At 57.5% G+C, this 14,928-nt stretch overlaps 1 protein-coding gene across 2 annotated transcripts in view; it reads left to right on the top strand.

The window, feature by feature from the left end:
- Positions 1-14,928, top strand: part of RGS3 (regulator of G protein signaling 3) — a 129,522-nt gene that overhangs the window by 35,750 nt on the left and 78,844 nt on the right. The window contains exons 6-12 of one of the 2 annotated variants that reach the window (XM_062207715.1): positions 2,973-3,033; positions 4,105-4,195; positions 4,637-4,692; positions 11,027-11,108; positions 11,921-12,026; positions 12,810-13,161; positions 13,991-14,037. In XM_062207715.1, the coding sequence (XP_062063699.1) occupies positions 2,973-3,033; positions 4,105-4,195; positions 4,637-4,692; positions 11,027-11,108; positions 11,921-12,026; positions 12,810-13,161; positions 13,991-14,037 (795 nt within the window). Of the gene's footprint in view, positions 1-2,972; positions 3,034-4,104; positions 4,196-4,636; positions 4,693-7,411; positions 7,466-11,026; positions 11,109-11,920; positions 12,027-12,809; positions 13,162-13,990; positions 14,038-14,928 lie in introns of those variants that run through there. The other variant, XM_062207719.1, reaches the window with a different exon arrangement.

Genomic DNA, 14,928 nt, shown 5'->3' with positions numbered 1-14,928 from the left:
CGCTGCTCGCACTGCTCATCTGTCAATCTCACCCTATCCTGTGACATCCCCTGTGCTGCTGTCTCGAGCTGCTATTTAAATCCCTGCATGTTTGTCTTGTTTCCTTAATGCTGCGGCTGCGTGCCCGGAGCCTGCCAACCGCAGGCGTGATGGATTCATCCATTTGTCAAGCTTTCAGTGAGCGCACTGGGCCCCACGCTCAGGCGCTGGCAGGCACAAGTAACCAGAGCTCGATTTCCGAGATTTTGTGCCGAACGAAGCTTCAGGCAGTCTGCAGGGTGAGGGCTAGCTCCGGAGTTCATAAGCTCACTGCTATATTGCCATGTGCTCAGGTCGCTTGCAGAAGTCTTTTCTTCCTCCCAACAAAAGCAGGCCTAAAGAAGCTAATTGACAAACACTTAGTGAGAGGTTCCTGCCTGCAGACATTAATGTGACCGTTTACTCTGCCTAAAGTATCATGAAATCTTTAGAGGCCCCATGGCAGGAAGCAAAGCTCAAGGGAGGCTACTAACCATTTAGCATTCTCTAAGCACCAGGAAACGAAAGTTCACTTACTGAAGTCGAGAGAGATGGCATGACTGCAGCTAATTCCTCGGCCCGCAGACCTGCAAAATTTCAGCCCTGTGCGGTGCGGGAAGGAGGTGCACAGCTAGGCAGTGAGGGCACCGGCTCTCCAGCCGCCATACCAGCCAGGCTGGACAGACACAATTACGTTGGTGTGAGGATGCTGGCGAAGTCTTGCCTGGGCTTTCCTGGCCTGGCACTGCCATGAGTGTCTGCACTTGTTTGTGTGCCTGCCACTGCTTCTTGTTAGAACTGATCTGGCCACTAGCCAGGGGGAAGGAGTGTCTGTCTCTGGCTGTGGGCCGGCTCCGTGGATGTGGAAGGGTCGCTTTACTGAGGGCACTTTCCTGTCCTCTTTGAGGGGATTATGAATACGGCCTTAGGTGATGGAGGAGGGCGAGAGAGACAGGAGCGGGAGTGGGAGCTGCTGGTGAGGGCCTCGGAGCATGGCCCAGGCTGAGTGTGGATTTGCAACAGGGGACCCATTCTGAGGACTCTACCCCGGCATTCTGCATCCCCACCCCTCACTTGGCTCGGCTGCCTTGGAGAAGCCAGTGTTATTTTCTTTGGACTATCAGGTGGCAAGTTGCCACTCTTTCCGGAGAATCCAAACAGTGTGTATTTATAGAGGCCTTCTAGCCCTCTGGGCGTGGCCTGTGGTGGGCATGGGTGGAGACCCAGCAGGATGTCTCCATTCCCGGATGATGAGGGTTCTCAGGCACGAGCTCTGAAGCCCAGATCTGGGCCAGGCTCTTCAGCTGGTTCTGGGATGTCCTCCTGGTTCTGGGGTGCACTCCTGGTTAGGAGGTGGCCCTGGCTCAGGCCCCTGAAGCCCAGGTTCCTGGGAGGCACATCTCCGGGGCTGCATTATCTCTACAGGCAGTCTGTTCCACCCTTGGCTTTGAGAGGATGCCTTGCACAGGACAGACCTAATCTTCCACCTGTGGGGGTCCCTGAGACCCACCATGTATGTCCAGCCCACTGCCAAGTCATCCTGCTGTCTTAAGATCCCTGAGATTCTTGATCAAAACTTATTAAGCTAATCTACAAAAAAGTCCGAGTTGGGGTTGCAGCAAGAGAGAAGAACTGAGAAAAGAAACCACTTAAAACCCAAGTGTTAGGGCAGAGTAGGATGTGGTATAGTAGAAGTACTTAGAAATACATTTATACTGTTTTTTCCCCCGATGACAAAAGTAGTGCTTGTTCCCTGCAAAGGTTTGCAAACGTGAAAACCCAAAGAAGAAAACAAAAATCCTTAATAATCTCACCAGATAGAACCATTGCTAGTATCTTTGACGGTTTCTTTCTCATTGAGCTATAGCTTTGTAAACTTCCTTTTCTCTGACAACAGGAGATTTTTTTTTGCATTTCTTTCATATTAACCATAATATTCATCATTTTTAAGTTAAAGGCTTATTTATTTATTTATTTGAAAGGCAGAGATATGGAGAGAGAGATAGAGAGAGGTCTTCCATCTACTGGTTCAGTCCCCAGATGGCCACAATGGCTGGAGCTGGGCTGGTCTGAAGCTAGGATCCAGGAGCTTCTTCTGGGTCTCCCACATGGGTACAGGGGCCCAAGCACTTGGGCCATCCTCTGCAGCCCTCCCAGGTGCAGTAGCAGGAAGCTGGATTAAAAGTGGAGCAGCCAGGACTCGAACCAGTGCTCATATGGGATTCCAGCATTTTAGGCGGCAACTTAACCTTCTATGCCACAGCACCAGCCATCAATATTCATCATTATTAGAAGCTACAGAGTATTAACCTGCCCTTGATTATCATGTGTTAAGGGTCAACAGTGGACATTCTTCAGGAACTTTGAATAACTGTTAACCAAGAGGCACCAGGTTGAACACAGCCCCTCACCATAGTCAGCTGTTGCCACGGGGCCTGACCCTGGCTCATGCCTATTTGCCCCATGGGCAGTCAGGTCAGATTGGTGTCACCGACTTTTGTGTGTCACTTGGGTCCTGCCTGACCTGAGACTAAGCTTCTCAAGCTTGAGGTCCCATAGCTTTTCTCTTCGGCTGAGCGTCAGCCAAGTTGTGGGAGTGGAGACTTGCTGTGGGGACCAGCCCTTGTGTTCTCTCCAGCACCAGAACCATGAAAACCTGTGAGGTAGTTCTGAGTGTCTGTGGTTGGTGGAGAGAGTGTGGCACCAAGGCCTAGGACCATCGAGACCCCTGGACCTGCCTGCTGACTGATCCTGTGATCTTGGACAGGGAGCCAGCTCTGAGCTTCCAGGTTCCCTCTGTGAAACAGAGATAATAACTCCTCCATAGCCTGCCTCTCCCCATGAAAGTGCTTTGTAAGTCAGAGCACATTGGGTAAGCCCATGTTGTACTTGACAATGAATGTCCCAATGTAGACCAGTGAAAAGGTGTTGACTCAAGCCTCTTATTCTCCCAGACACAGCGAACTCATCGGCTGCATGAGCTTCGGGGTGAAGTCCCTGCTGACTCCGGACAAGGTGGGTCCTGGGGAAGCTTCTGGCAGTCTCACCCAGCCTGGGTCAGTACTGGGACAGCCAGGGCATTTGTCTGTGAGATGGTGCCCCACTGAGGCAGGGGCCCAGAGACCTGAGTAACAGCAGCGTTTGTCACAGGCCTAGCTGAAGGTTTGGGGCCCCTTCTTGTTTGTCTTGCCAGAGAGCAGTTGTTAAGCAGCCTCAAGATCTCTGAGTCCAGTGCCTGCCACTGAGGACCCTGGCAGGTTCCGTGGGGCCCAGTACTCGTGGGCTGCCCGGGACAAGGAGGGCCAGGTGCTCTTTGTGGTCTGCTCCAGTGGTCCTCTTGATGTGCTAACCAGGCCTGACACTCTGGGTCTAGCAGGTGCACAGGGCTGGGATGAGCAGCTCATGCTCTGTGGGGGTTTCCTTCGTGATGCGCGAGGACTCTGGGGTGCAGAAACCCCTCCCTCTGGGACATGAATCCCTCATCTGTCTCTGATCTGCACTGTGTGATCAGGGCAGTGATATGCTCCCTTTGCTGGAAAAGTCCAGGTGGTGTCTGCTCTGTGTCCTGGAAGTGAGGTCTGGGTCTGAAGTGGGTGGCTGAGGACCATGTGTCCTGAGTATGGGTCCCGGTGACCCCTGGATTCATTCCCCCTTGAGAAAAGATAAACCCTGTAGATTGTGTGGGAGCCTCAGGATGCCAACTTCCGTCCTCTCACTCTGCTCTCGTTCCTTCTCAGAAGGAACATACATTTGCTGAGCTCCTCCTGTATACCAGGCTCAGGGCTAGGCACATCAAAGAGCCTGTGCACAAAAATCTAGTGAGAGAGGCAGGTAGGAAGTAGATGGGTGTCCTGCAGGGACGAGAGGCTATGAGAATTCGGCAGAAGGGAGGTCCAGCTCTGCCCGGGGCATCAGGGAAGGCTTCCTGGAGGGCCCCCACGGCGGCCATGGGGCAGAGAGGCTGGAGTGTCTGTGTGTCCTGAGGGAGGCTGTCCAAGGGTGACTTTTTGAGGGGGGGTTGGTGGCTGCCTGGCCAGGACCCTCTGCCACCTCCATCTGAGCATGTCATTCCTTCTCTCGTGGCAGGAGATCAGTGGCTGGTACTACCTTCTCGGGGAGGACCTGGGCCGCACCAAGCACCTGAAGGTGGCCCGGCGGCGGCTGCGGCCCCTAGGAGGTGTGAGCACGCCTGCTGCAGTCTCCCAGCTCTCGCTTCGCCCTCCCTCCTGCCCTCCCGGTGTCACTCCGAGTCCCGGAGCTCGTCATGAGCCCCTGCTGGAGTGCACACTGTTGCCCTTGACACCTTTACTTATCTGGTCGGGCTTTCCTTGGCAAGTCTGATGGCCTGACCCGTGAGGGTCAGCTCTCCCCACCCCAGGTGTGCGGTGCTTCATGGGCGGCCCCACCTCTGTAGGCGGAGTGTTCAGGCCCTGCTGTGAACCCCGGGGCCCAGGACTTGTTCCCTCTAGTTCTGCCCTTCCCACATACAGCCCTGGTCCCCAAGCCCCAGAGTGTCCTGGAGGCCGAGGTTGGCCCAGCCTCATCCCGTGGGAGGTCTGTGGAACGGACCCTTAACGTGCCTACAGAAGCGTTGTGACTCGGCTCTGCCACCTTTCAGACCGGTTGCTGAGAATGCCAGGACGTGGGGACCCCGAGAATGGGGAGAAGCTCCAGGTAGGTGGGGACAGGCTCGGGTAGGGCTGGGGTCCCTGAGCAATGCTCCAGGGGCTCTGATCTGCTCCTTATCAGTGCCCACGCCAGGGAGACCCTGAAAGAGGGCAGCATTTGGTGCTGGAAGCACAGCAAGTCTGTGCTCAGAAGGGATTCTTCTTTGACTTCCTCAAGTGGGCTAGAGGAAGTACTGTGCATTTCTCAGGTTCCTTGTGGTCACAGCACGGCTGGGGAGACCGCCAGGCCCGCAGCCCTGGACATGGGAGCATCTGGCTCTTACTGACTTGGGGCCTCTAGAAGCCAAGTGTTCCCTTTGCCCTGGCCCCTGGCTTCCCCTGGCACGGTGGGCGGGTCACCCTTTCAGGTTAGGCCCACTAGGGGCTGGGGAGCAGCTGTGACTTTGGGCCTGACGGAGCCGCCTCCATTAGGGCTTTGAATGCACAGAGGAACGCTCACTCAGGGTTTGGGAGAAGGCTCCAAACTTCCAAACACAGCAGGTGACCCGTGGTTTTCTCACTGTTAGGAGAGGGAGCCACACTCCCAGTGATTAAGTAACCCCTTCCTCCCAGGTGCTGGCGTTACCCGCTGCCCTCCACCCCCTCTGAGGCAGTGCCCTATCTTACCGCTGAAGGAGACGTTAGGTCCGTCTGTGCCACCACTCAGCAAGGGGCGGAGGCAGGCTTTGAGGCCCCTCAGTGTGCAGGTGCCACACTGCCTCCTGCAGGTGGCCTGCGTGGGGAGAGATGGTATTGCTGTCTTCCATACAAACATGTTGGGTGTTCCAATCTACAGAACGTTTTCCCTGTTAGGGACTCAGGTCAGTTGCTCACTCCCTCATTCAGTGCTTCCGGCCGTGGGGGCCACACCCTGTGCTGGGTACTGGGACACAGCTCTGAGCACGTCCAAGGCTCTTCCCTCATGGAGCACACAGTCTCGGGCTGCGTGGTTCCTGCCCGTGGCTGTTGCGTGCTTGAAGTGTGGCTAGTGTGGCCAAGGACCTGAAGATCATTTTATGTAGTTTTTTTTTTTTTTAAGATGTTATTTTATTTATTTGAAAGACAGAGTTACAGAGAGAGGTAGAGACAGAGAGAGAGGTCTTCCATCTGCTGGTTCACTCCCAAGATGGCCGCAACGGCCGGAGCTGCACTGATCTGAAGCCAGGAGCCAGGAGCTTCCTCCGGGTCTCCCACATGGGTGCAGGGGCCGAAAGACTTGGGCCATCTTCTACTGCTTTCCCAGGCCACAGCAGAGAGCTGGATGGGAAGAAAAGCAGCTGGGACAAGAACCAGCGCCCATGTGGGATGCCAGCACTTCAGGTCAGGGCTTTAACCTGCTGTGCCACAGCACTGGCCATATGTAGTTTTCATTCATTTCAGCTTTCCTGGTCGAGGACAGCATAGTGTGAGAGTGACTTGCGGGTCTGTTGTGTGTGACTTCATGAGGAGCTTAAAGGCTTCCCTCTGGCTTCAGAGGGCAGCTGCAGAGACCTTTCCCCCTCTCTTCACACCTGCTGAGCACAGAGAGGGTGGGCAGGGAGCCCAGGGCCGTCAACACTGCGGGCTTTCCAGCGGCTTGCGGAAGTCCTGCTTGGTGCTGGCCTCTGCACACGTGTCCCGAGGCCTGGATGCATTTTCCCCGGGGCAGTGGGCTTGTACACTGAGGTGTGCCCAGGACTCATGATTGTCAGTGTGGTTGGGGCTAGAGGAAAAGGCCAGAGGTCACCTATTCAACTTTTACATTGTGTGTGTTGGGGTGTGGGCCCAGAAACCTGGGTGATCTGCCCATGCTCACTCAGCAACCAAGGTTAGGCCGGCCCAAGGGATCCCTGCTGTCAGCGAGGATGTGAGTGGTTGGGTGGGGCTTCCCCAGAGGCTCTGGGGTGGCAGGAGTGGGGTGGGATGGGGTGGCAGGGGCTGGACTCACCCTGTGCCGGTCTACAGGTTTGGGGGCTACAAGGCAGGAGATGGGACCTCGGTTCTGGTCCCTGCCTGGGCACTGCTTTTCTGTGTGACCATAACCTCTCCTGGCCCCATCTCCTCAAGGGTAAGACAGGCTCATCTGATGGCCTGGAAATGCCACATTGGACCAAACGGTCCCCACATCATCAGATCCTGGAAGCAGCCCCTCCCATGGGCTAGGAGATGGACTTGGGAGTAGCTTGAGTGGCAGGCAGGTCCTCAGACTGCCTGGATTTTCTGTTCCCTGTCTCAGATGCGTTGTCCAGGGGACAACCATCCAAGGCGTCCCCTGCCTGGATCCCTTAGGCTGAGTTAGCCCCCCTGGCCTTGCTTGGGACCAGGGACTTAGGGGGAGGCGGTGTTGTTGTAGGGCGGGTGGGCGCGTTTTCTGCCTGGTCTCCTGCAGCAGGGGTGTTTGTGAGAACACTGGAATCACCAAGTGGCCCATGGCGGGGAATGCAGCCAGAACAAAGGCGCCCTCTCCCCGCCGGGCCCGGGGAATACTAACTAGTCGACAGGAATTTTAATATCAAACTCTCCCTCTTCCTTGTCACTCGGAGGGCTCAGGAAGCCTTCGGGCTTATCGTGCAGAGGCACACAGCGCAGACGGGGCTTGGGGAGGTGAGAGGTGATTTCCTGCCATTCTTCTGTGGGGCGGGCTTCCCAGGGCGGTCATGCCAGGCTGACGGGCGCAGTGTGGGCTCCCGCTGCTGGGGGGAGAGCTGGGTTTTCATGGGGCGGCAGCCGAGGCAGGACCCGCAGCCATGAACCGCTTCAATGGGCTCTGCAAGGTGTGCTCGGAGCGCCGCTACCGCCAGGTGGGTGCTTGGCCCCGGGGCAGGGTGTGTGTGTGTGGGTGTTGGGAGCCGGCCATAGGGGTTCACCAGAGCAGGACCTCTCCCCCAACCTGGCCTTCCTTGCAGGCTCGTTTTGATCTGGGGGAGACTAGAGGCAGGTGCTGGGCTGCTGGGCTGGCCTCTTACCTACTGGCCCACTTTGGGGGCAGATGAGGTCCGGCCCTGTGCCTTTTTCCCAGCCATCCTGGGTGAGATTATCGAGCTGATTTGCTGTCCCTTTATCTGGGGAGGGGTGTGGGTTATGAAAAGTCCTCTCCAGTCTAAGATTGCAAGTGGGTCAGCTGTGTGTGTTGGGGGGGTGCATGAGGAGCTGTGGTTTGGCTGACTTGGCCTCCGTGTCATGGCACAGCAGTCCGCCTCTGTCCCCATGCAGGTTGATATTCCTGGGATGGGGACACCCATGGGACTTTCTTCCTTCCAACATCCCCGGTGCCTTGAGGTGGCTCAGGGTGCCTGTGGCTGTGGGCCTCTCAGCCTCCAGTCTCTGACAGTGGGGCAGAGTGGGGAGTGCTCACCGCATTAGCTGCTGAGCCTCCTCTGGAGCTGCGATAAAGTGTTCTTTTCTTGGATAAAAGGGGAATGGGATAGGGAGGGTGAAGACAAGAGCTGTTTAGATTTAAGGCGTGTCCAAGCCAGAAGGGAGCTCAGAAATTGTTCTCATTTCCAAAACAAGCAGAAGTCCCTGTGTTGGTGTTAATGGCCAGGTCTGACTCTTATGACAGGCAGCCCTTATGTCCCAGGAAGTGCCTAGAGGTGCCCTGGTACCTGGCCCCCAGGGGACCTGCCCTGCTGACCCCACTTGGTATCCTCACCCTCCTGCATCCAGGCAGAGCAGCGCCTATCACACCAGGGCCTGGGGGCAGAGTGCTGGGGCAGGCAGAAAGTGGGTCGGGATGTCAAGAAGTTACCTTGGGACCTAGGGCCAGAAGGCTAGGCACTCCGGTGGTCAGGGTGGGGCCCTGTGTGGGTGGGGGCTCTGGGACTCAGTGTTCGAGTGGCTCCTGGGTCGGAAACCAGTGCGGAGCTGAGAGCACCAAGCTTCTGGCAGACACAGGCTCACACCCAGCTCCGTGTCTTTTCAGCCGGAGGTGCAGCTCTCGGAGCCCTCAGAGCCTCTCAGAGCCTCAGGCTCCTGGACAGTGAGCAGGAGCCGTGTGGTGCAGGGAGGGTGCCGGGGGAGGAACTGACAGTGCGTGTGAAGGGCCCGGCCCAGCGTCTGTGCCACACACACCTAGGGAGTGTTCAGTAAATGGCCGCTGCGGGGCTAGAGGCCCAGGGACCAGGCAGGGGAGCGAGCGCCTGGCACGGCTGAGACCTGCAGCAGTGGCCGTTCCCGCCCTGGACAGGAAAGAGCAAGAACCACCCCCAGGAAAGACAGCCTGTGACAGGAGTTGCCGAGGTCCCAGAGTCAGGGCAGGGCTGCTCCCTCCCCTGCTGGCCTGAGGCCCGAGGTCAGAGAGGGGGGCCGAGGGGTAGTGTGTGCTGCTTACGCCGGGCCTCAGTTTCCCTCTCTGTAAAATGGGCACGGTAAAACCACACTGCCCTCAGGATCACAGTGCTGCCCAGGCTCTGGGCTGTTACCTTGTCAACATGGTCCACGCTGATGATGCTCCCTCCATGCAGGGCCACCCCTCCCACTGAACCCCGAGATGAGCTCACTTCCTGACACTGCTCCCTTCCCCCTTTTCGCCCCCCACTGGCTAGGACTGCTGTGTGCACTGGGAGTTCCAGTCCATAGTCCTGCCTGGACAAGGGCCCCAGGGAGGGACAGTCTCACTGGGCCACTCTCCTCACTCAAAATGGCAAGCCTAAATCCTAGGGTGCTGGGCCTCCTGCTCTGTTGGGGAGGACTGGCGAGTTCTAGAAATATTTCAGGAGCTCAGCTTGGGGTGAGGGGTGGGTTACAAGGTCCCCCAAACGCCTGCTGTCCCGTGGAGCGGACCAGGCTGTAGCCATGTCCCTCGGCTTCAGGCGGCCTGGCAACGCTGGGCCGTTCTTTCCTCCAGCTTTCCACGGTCACCCCAGCTTTGTTTTTCTTTCTTTCTTTCCATTTTTTTCTCTTCCTGTCTTAGCTGCGTGTTTTCCCAGAATTCTTATGGGAATGGGGTATTTTCCTGCCCCCTCCCCCTTCCCCTTGTCTGTCAGATTTCCTGTTTTACAAACTCGCTTTGAATCCAGGCCCAGGGCTGGTGGGAAGCAGCGCCTCAGGGGCCCCAGCAGCTTCCAGAGATCCTGGTCACCCTGGGCCCCTCCCATTCTTCTGTGCGCCTAGCCTTGGGACAGCCGGCAGGTAAATGCAGGTGCCCGCCACGAAGAGCTGACCCAGTAAGGCCGCCGTACTCTTGACCTTTTCTGGACTCGCAGAGCTGGCTTCTTCTGCACCCTGCCTAGGAGCCCCGTGGCCATGGCTCTCCAGGGTGCCCTAAGTCCCATTCTAGCAGGTCTCTAGCAGACACACTGTGGCTGTGACTGCCCTGCCCTCTGCCCCCGCCCCTCGAAGCCCTTTTCTGACTTTTGCTGCCTTAGCAGCTTGCCTGAGCCAGTGGACACACCGCACATGGCATGTTGTGCCGGTGGGAAGTGGCCATGCTGTCCTGGCTAACTTGGCTGACTTCCTACCATGCACCAAGCATGGCACCCGAGTCAGAGCACACAGGACGGTTCACAGCACAGCCCCCAGGTCTTGCCCTGTTGCTTGTCACACGCTGTGCTGCTCTGGAGAGATTTGTGTGCCCTTGTGCCCCTCTGGAAGCCGGAGGACAGGAAGGCCTCTTGCCCCTATTCCTCAGCAGAGGTTGGCATGCAGTAGGAGCTCAATCATTGTGCATCGGTTTGAATAGAATATCCGGGTGGCAGGGCCCTTTGATGGGACTTCCGACAGTAGGGGTTGTGACCTGCCATGCTCACAGGCCCCAGCAGGCGCAGTGAGGTCCGAGGCTAGTTCAGGTTCCTCCCGGAGGCCTGTTTGTGCCCTCATCAGGCACATCTTGGGTGCCTTGAGGTCCTGGCCATGGGCTGCACCAAGGAGGCCAGGGCTCTTCCCCTGAACCTTGGCTTGAGATTGAGTGAGTGCATCCTAGTTTCCCTCCCTTGTATGCTGGGAGGGCAGCAACCAGACTGGCTGTGGCTGTGGACCCTTGGCACAAGGCCAGCCCTGGGCCAATGCCCCATGGTCTGTGTGGCACAAGGAGAAGGGAATGAGGCTGGCAGTGGTCCATGGGCATCGTGGAGGGGCACAGCTCCTGGGGACTCAGAGTAGAGGGCGGGACTGCTGGGGCAGAGGAGGGTGACCCTGTTCCAGGCCCTCTGGACATCTGCCTGGGTTTACCTCCTGAGCTCTCAGCCTTCCTGCTTGGCCCACAGCTGAGCTCGGGAGGCCTGGACCTCGCTGGGGACAGCAAGGGGGCTGGCCAGCTCCTTCTTGGCTCTGATCTCCTTGGAGAGGAACGTGGCCCTGGGGTGGGGCCTGTGGGCTTCCAGGCCTCGCAGCTTCTGGGAGTGACCGGGAGGGCTGTGTCCTAGATCACCATCCCGCGGGGGAAGGACGGCTTCGGCTTCACCATCTGCTGCGACTCTCCTGTCCGCGTGCAGGCCGTGGATTCCGGTAAGTGAGTGCCTCGGGGTCTGCCTGCCCCATTTGCCTGCCAGGCCCCTGGGCGTTGCACATGGAGCACGAAGTGCAGGGCGGCCCACGCTGGAGCACAGCGTCCTGGACTGTCAGAGTGAAAAGATAATATTTTTAAGTGGCCACAGATGAAACTGAGGTTTATGAAAATATGCTCACCCTTTTTTTTTTTTTTATCAAAATGAAAACAGCTTTTTATATTTAGTTTCCCAATTGTTTGAACAGGAACTAAACCTATATTTTCTGTAATGACCGCATGGGAAAATGAGAATCATTTATGAACTCTGTTTGGAATTAGTAGTTTATCCTACTGTGAGCCTGTTTGACCCTTGAATACAGCCATTCCTTCCCCACTTGCTGCATAGAAAAGATTTCACCCCTTACAGAGTACGCATCTTAAGGGCAGATGCTAGGGCTCAGTGCTCAGGGTGTCCCAGCGCTGGTGCAGGGATGGGCGTGGGGGGAGTGCTCAGTGGACGATGTTGAAGGAATGAATGAGATGTGTGAGCTGGGCTGCAGGGTAGGGTTCCCAGTGAGGTAGGAGGCCTCGGGTGGTGCTGGGTGGCATGGTGGCCTGCAGAGACATGAAGCAGAAGAGGGGAGGAGAGGGCCCAGGGTGCCTCCCTCCAAAGCCCTTGAGAGCGGCCAAGTTCAGCCCCTCATTTCACAAGGAAACAGAGAGGACAAGGGCGGGCCTTGTCTGACGTCCCTGTGAAAGCAAAGGACGCCAGGCCCTTTCAGGAGGTCTTGGGCTTCAGGGGCCCCTGATTGGTTTTGCTTTGTCCCCACAGGGGGCCCGGCGGAGCGGGCAGGGCTGCAGCAGCTGGACACGGTGCTGCAGCTGAATGAGAGGCCTGTGGAGCACTGGAAATGTGTGGAGCTGGCACACGAGATCCGGTGACAGGGGCGGCGGGGGCCTCAGGCTGATGGCACATCTCCCCTGCTCCCCACCCCCACCCTAACTCTACCCCAGCCCTGGACGCACTGCCTCACCGGCCCTGCTCTGGCTGGTGTGCCTCTGCCAGCTGTGAGCGATTCAGTGTGCTCCTCAGGGAATCCATTTCTTGGCCTGCAAATGGAGGGTTCAGACTCAGAGCAGTTTGGATCCTGGAGCGAGCCGCAGGGAAGCAGCTCTCCAAACAGACCCTGGGGTTCATGATAGGCTTCAGGGCGTCGCTTTCCACTTGAGCTAATTATTTCTGCTACCTCTAAGCTAAGCCCATCGTTTTGGAGTGTGTGTAGACATTACAGATGTTTCAATTGCACACTTACTCTTTCAAACGTTGGAGCCCCTTCAATTTTGACTCTCTGGGATGAAACCCGGATGACTCCAGTCTTGATTGGCTTCTAAAGTAACTGGAGAAGAGCAGCATGTAGGTGCCTGGCACGCTCCATCCAGCCTGCTCACATCTTACTCTCGACAGGCATCATGGGTTGAGCACAGCGTTCTTTCCTGTTCAACGTGGACTTGGCCTAAACATTTTCAGCCACTGCCCATCAGTTAGAGTTGACCTAAGAGACCCCTTTGCTGTCTCTGCTTGAAATGGCCTCTTCCATCCCTTCCTGTCCTGACACTGGGACCTTCTCCTTGGGTCTGCCCCCCACCCCGCCCCGCCCCTTCTCTCTGTCCTGCCTTAGCTGACTTTGGCTCAAATTGTCTGTGCCATCCCCAACTTCCAGGAGCTGCCCCAGTGAGATCATCCTGCTAGTGTGGCGCATGGTCCCCCAGGTCAAGCCAGGGCCAGATGGCGGAGTCCTGCGGCGCGCCTCCTGCAAGACGGCACATGACCTCCAGTCACCCCCTAACAAGCGGGAGAAGAACTGCACCCATGGAGCCCAGGCTCGGCCTGAGCAGCGCCATAGCTGCCACCTGGTGTGTGACAGCTCTGATGGGCTGCTGCTCGGCGGCTGGGAGCGCTACACCGAGGTGACCAAGCGCGGGGGCCAGCACACCCTGCCTGCCTTGTCACGTGCCACTGCCCCCACCGACCCCAACTATATCATCCTGGCCCCGCTGAACCCTGGGAGCCAGGTATGGACAGCTGATGCATCGAAGGTGAAGGCTTTGGGTCACTGTGGGAGGCCAAGAAGTCTCAAGGACTCAGAACTGGGTTGTGGGGAGGCTGCGGGGTGTTGGGAGTGTTGAGTCAGGACATGGGTAGGTGCTAGCTCTGGCTCCTGTGACGCTGTCCTGGGAGAGGGTGCCGATGGGTCTGTGTGGCCTCAGGGCCCAGCTCCAGGACCGGGGCGGGGGGGTGGGGGACACAGGCTGCCAGATTTCCACTCACACGAAGGAAGAGCTTCCTACCAGCATGCACTTCCCCACAGAGGAATGGGCTGTCTCGGAGCTGCTGCGCGCCTGTCACCGGAGGTGTGAGAGCAGAGACTGCTTGACTCATGGTGGGCCTGTGCAGTGTGTTCTCAAAAACATTAGTCCCCCGAGACACTCTGGGAAAACGTGTCCTGAGGTCAGCTAAGCCTGGGACATGTCTGAATCCTCTTCCTGTCCCGGGAGGACTCGCAGCGTGGCTCTGAGGGCGCCCTGCAGTGAGGAGGGTGGTCCCAGCCTCTCCCCAGTGGCGCCCTTCAGGGCACAGGCGTTCCGCCCCACCATTCCAGGGTTCTGTGGAATGCACGGTGGTCCCAGCAGCTGCCAAGGAAGTCGGGCGCTTGCTCAGGCCTTGCACTTTATGCCACAGAAAGCCTCCCTGGACTCTAACACTGGGGCTGGGTGCCGCCGCCCTCGTCCCCGTGGGCTGGCAGAGCCGCTGTTTCTCCCTGGCGGCCCGAGGTGCTCACTTCTTAGCCCAGGTCCTGCCCCGCCCCTGGGGCTGAGCTGCTTCTCCCATCTCTCCCTGCAGCTGCTGCGGCCCGTGTACCAGGAGGACACCATTCCTGAAGAAGGTGAGTGTGCTCTCGCTGCCCCGCCCCTGACCCTGCCTGCTCCTCTGAGTCCAGAGGCCCTCCTCTCAGTCACTGCTGCCCAGCATCCTGGCAGGCTCTTTCCTGTTGGGAAAAGAGCAGTGTCTTCCTTCTCGCTCCCGTCGGATCCGAGGAGGAAGAGCGGCGACCTTGCCAGCATCATCGAGAGGCAGTGCCGGGACTCGGGTGGTCAGTTGAGCTTCGTTCAGTTTTACAGGGCAGTCAGTCTGTGGCAGGTGCTGTGGGCAGCAGGGCTGGGCCTGTGTGGAAGGGAGCCATGGAATTTGGAGCGAGGCAGTTTCAAATCGGACTCCTGACTATGGAACTTCAAGCAAATCACACCCTCTCACTGGGCCTCTGTTTCTTCATCTGTAAGATGGAGACGGCAGCTCCCACCGGAGCCGCTGTTGGGAGGGTGAATGAGTGAGGGCATGGCTGTGGTGGGAGCCGGTGAGCTGAGAGGCAGCACAGAGCCCACGGGTCTTTGAAGTGCGTGGCTGTCTCTGCTGCTTGATGGACTCTCCTTCGCCCTTCAGATCCCGACCAGTAACGGAGGCCAGGCTCAGACCTGTTCCTTCTCTCGGGAAGCCTGAGATTTCAGTCTTTCAAATAATTTTCATTTACGTATTTTCATTTTATTTGAAATGCAGAGAGAGAGAGAGAGAGAGAGAGAGAGAGAGAATGAATGAGATCTTCTGTCCACTGCTTTACTCCCCAGATGCCTGCAGCAGCCAGCGCAGGCCAGGAGCCCAGAACTCAGCCCAGGTCTACCACTTGTACCTGAGCTATCCCCTGCTGCCTCTCAGGGTGCACATTAGTAGGAAGCTGGACTGGTAACAGAGCTGGGACCGGAGCCAGGCACTCTGATATGGAGTGT

Source organism: Lepus europaeus, chromosome 12, assembly GCF_033115175.1.
Source record: "Lepus europaeus isolate LE1 chromosome 12, mLepTim1.pri, whole genome shotgun sequence".
Taxonomy (NCBI): Eukaryota; Metazoa; Chordata; class Mammalia; order Lagomorpha; family Leporidae; genus Lepus; species Lepus europaeus.
Note: the sequence above shows the minus strand (reverse complement) of the source record. Positions and strands in the feature narration are given on the sequence as shown.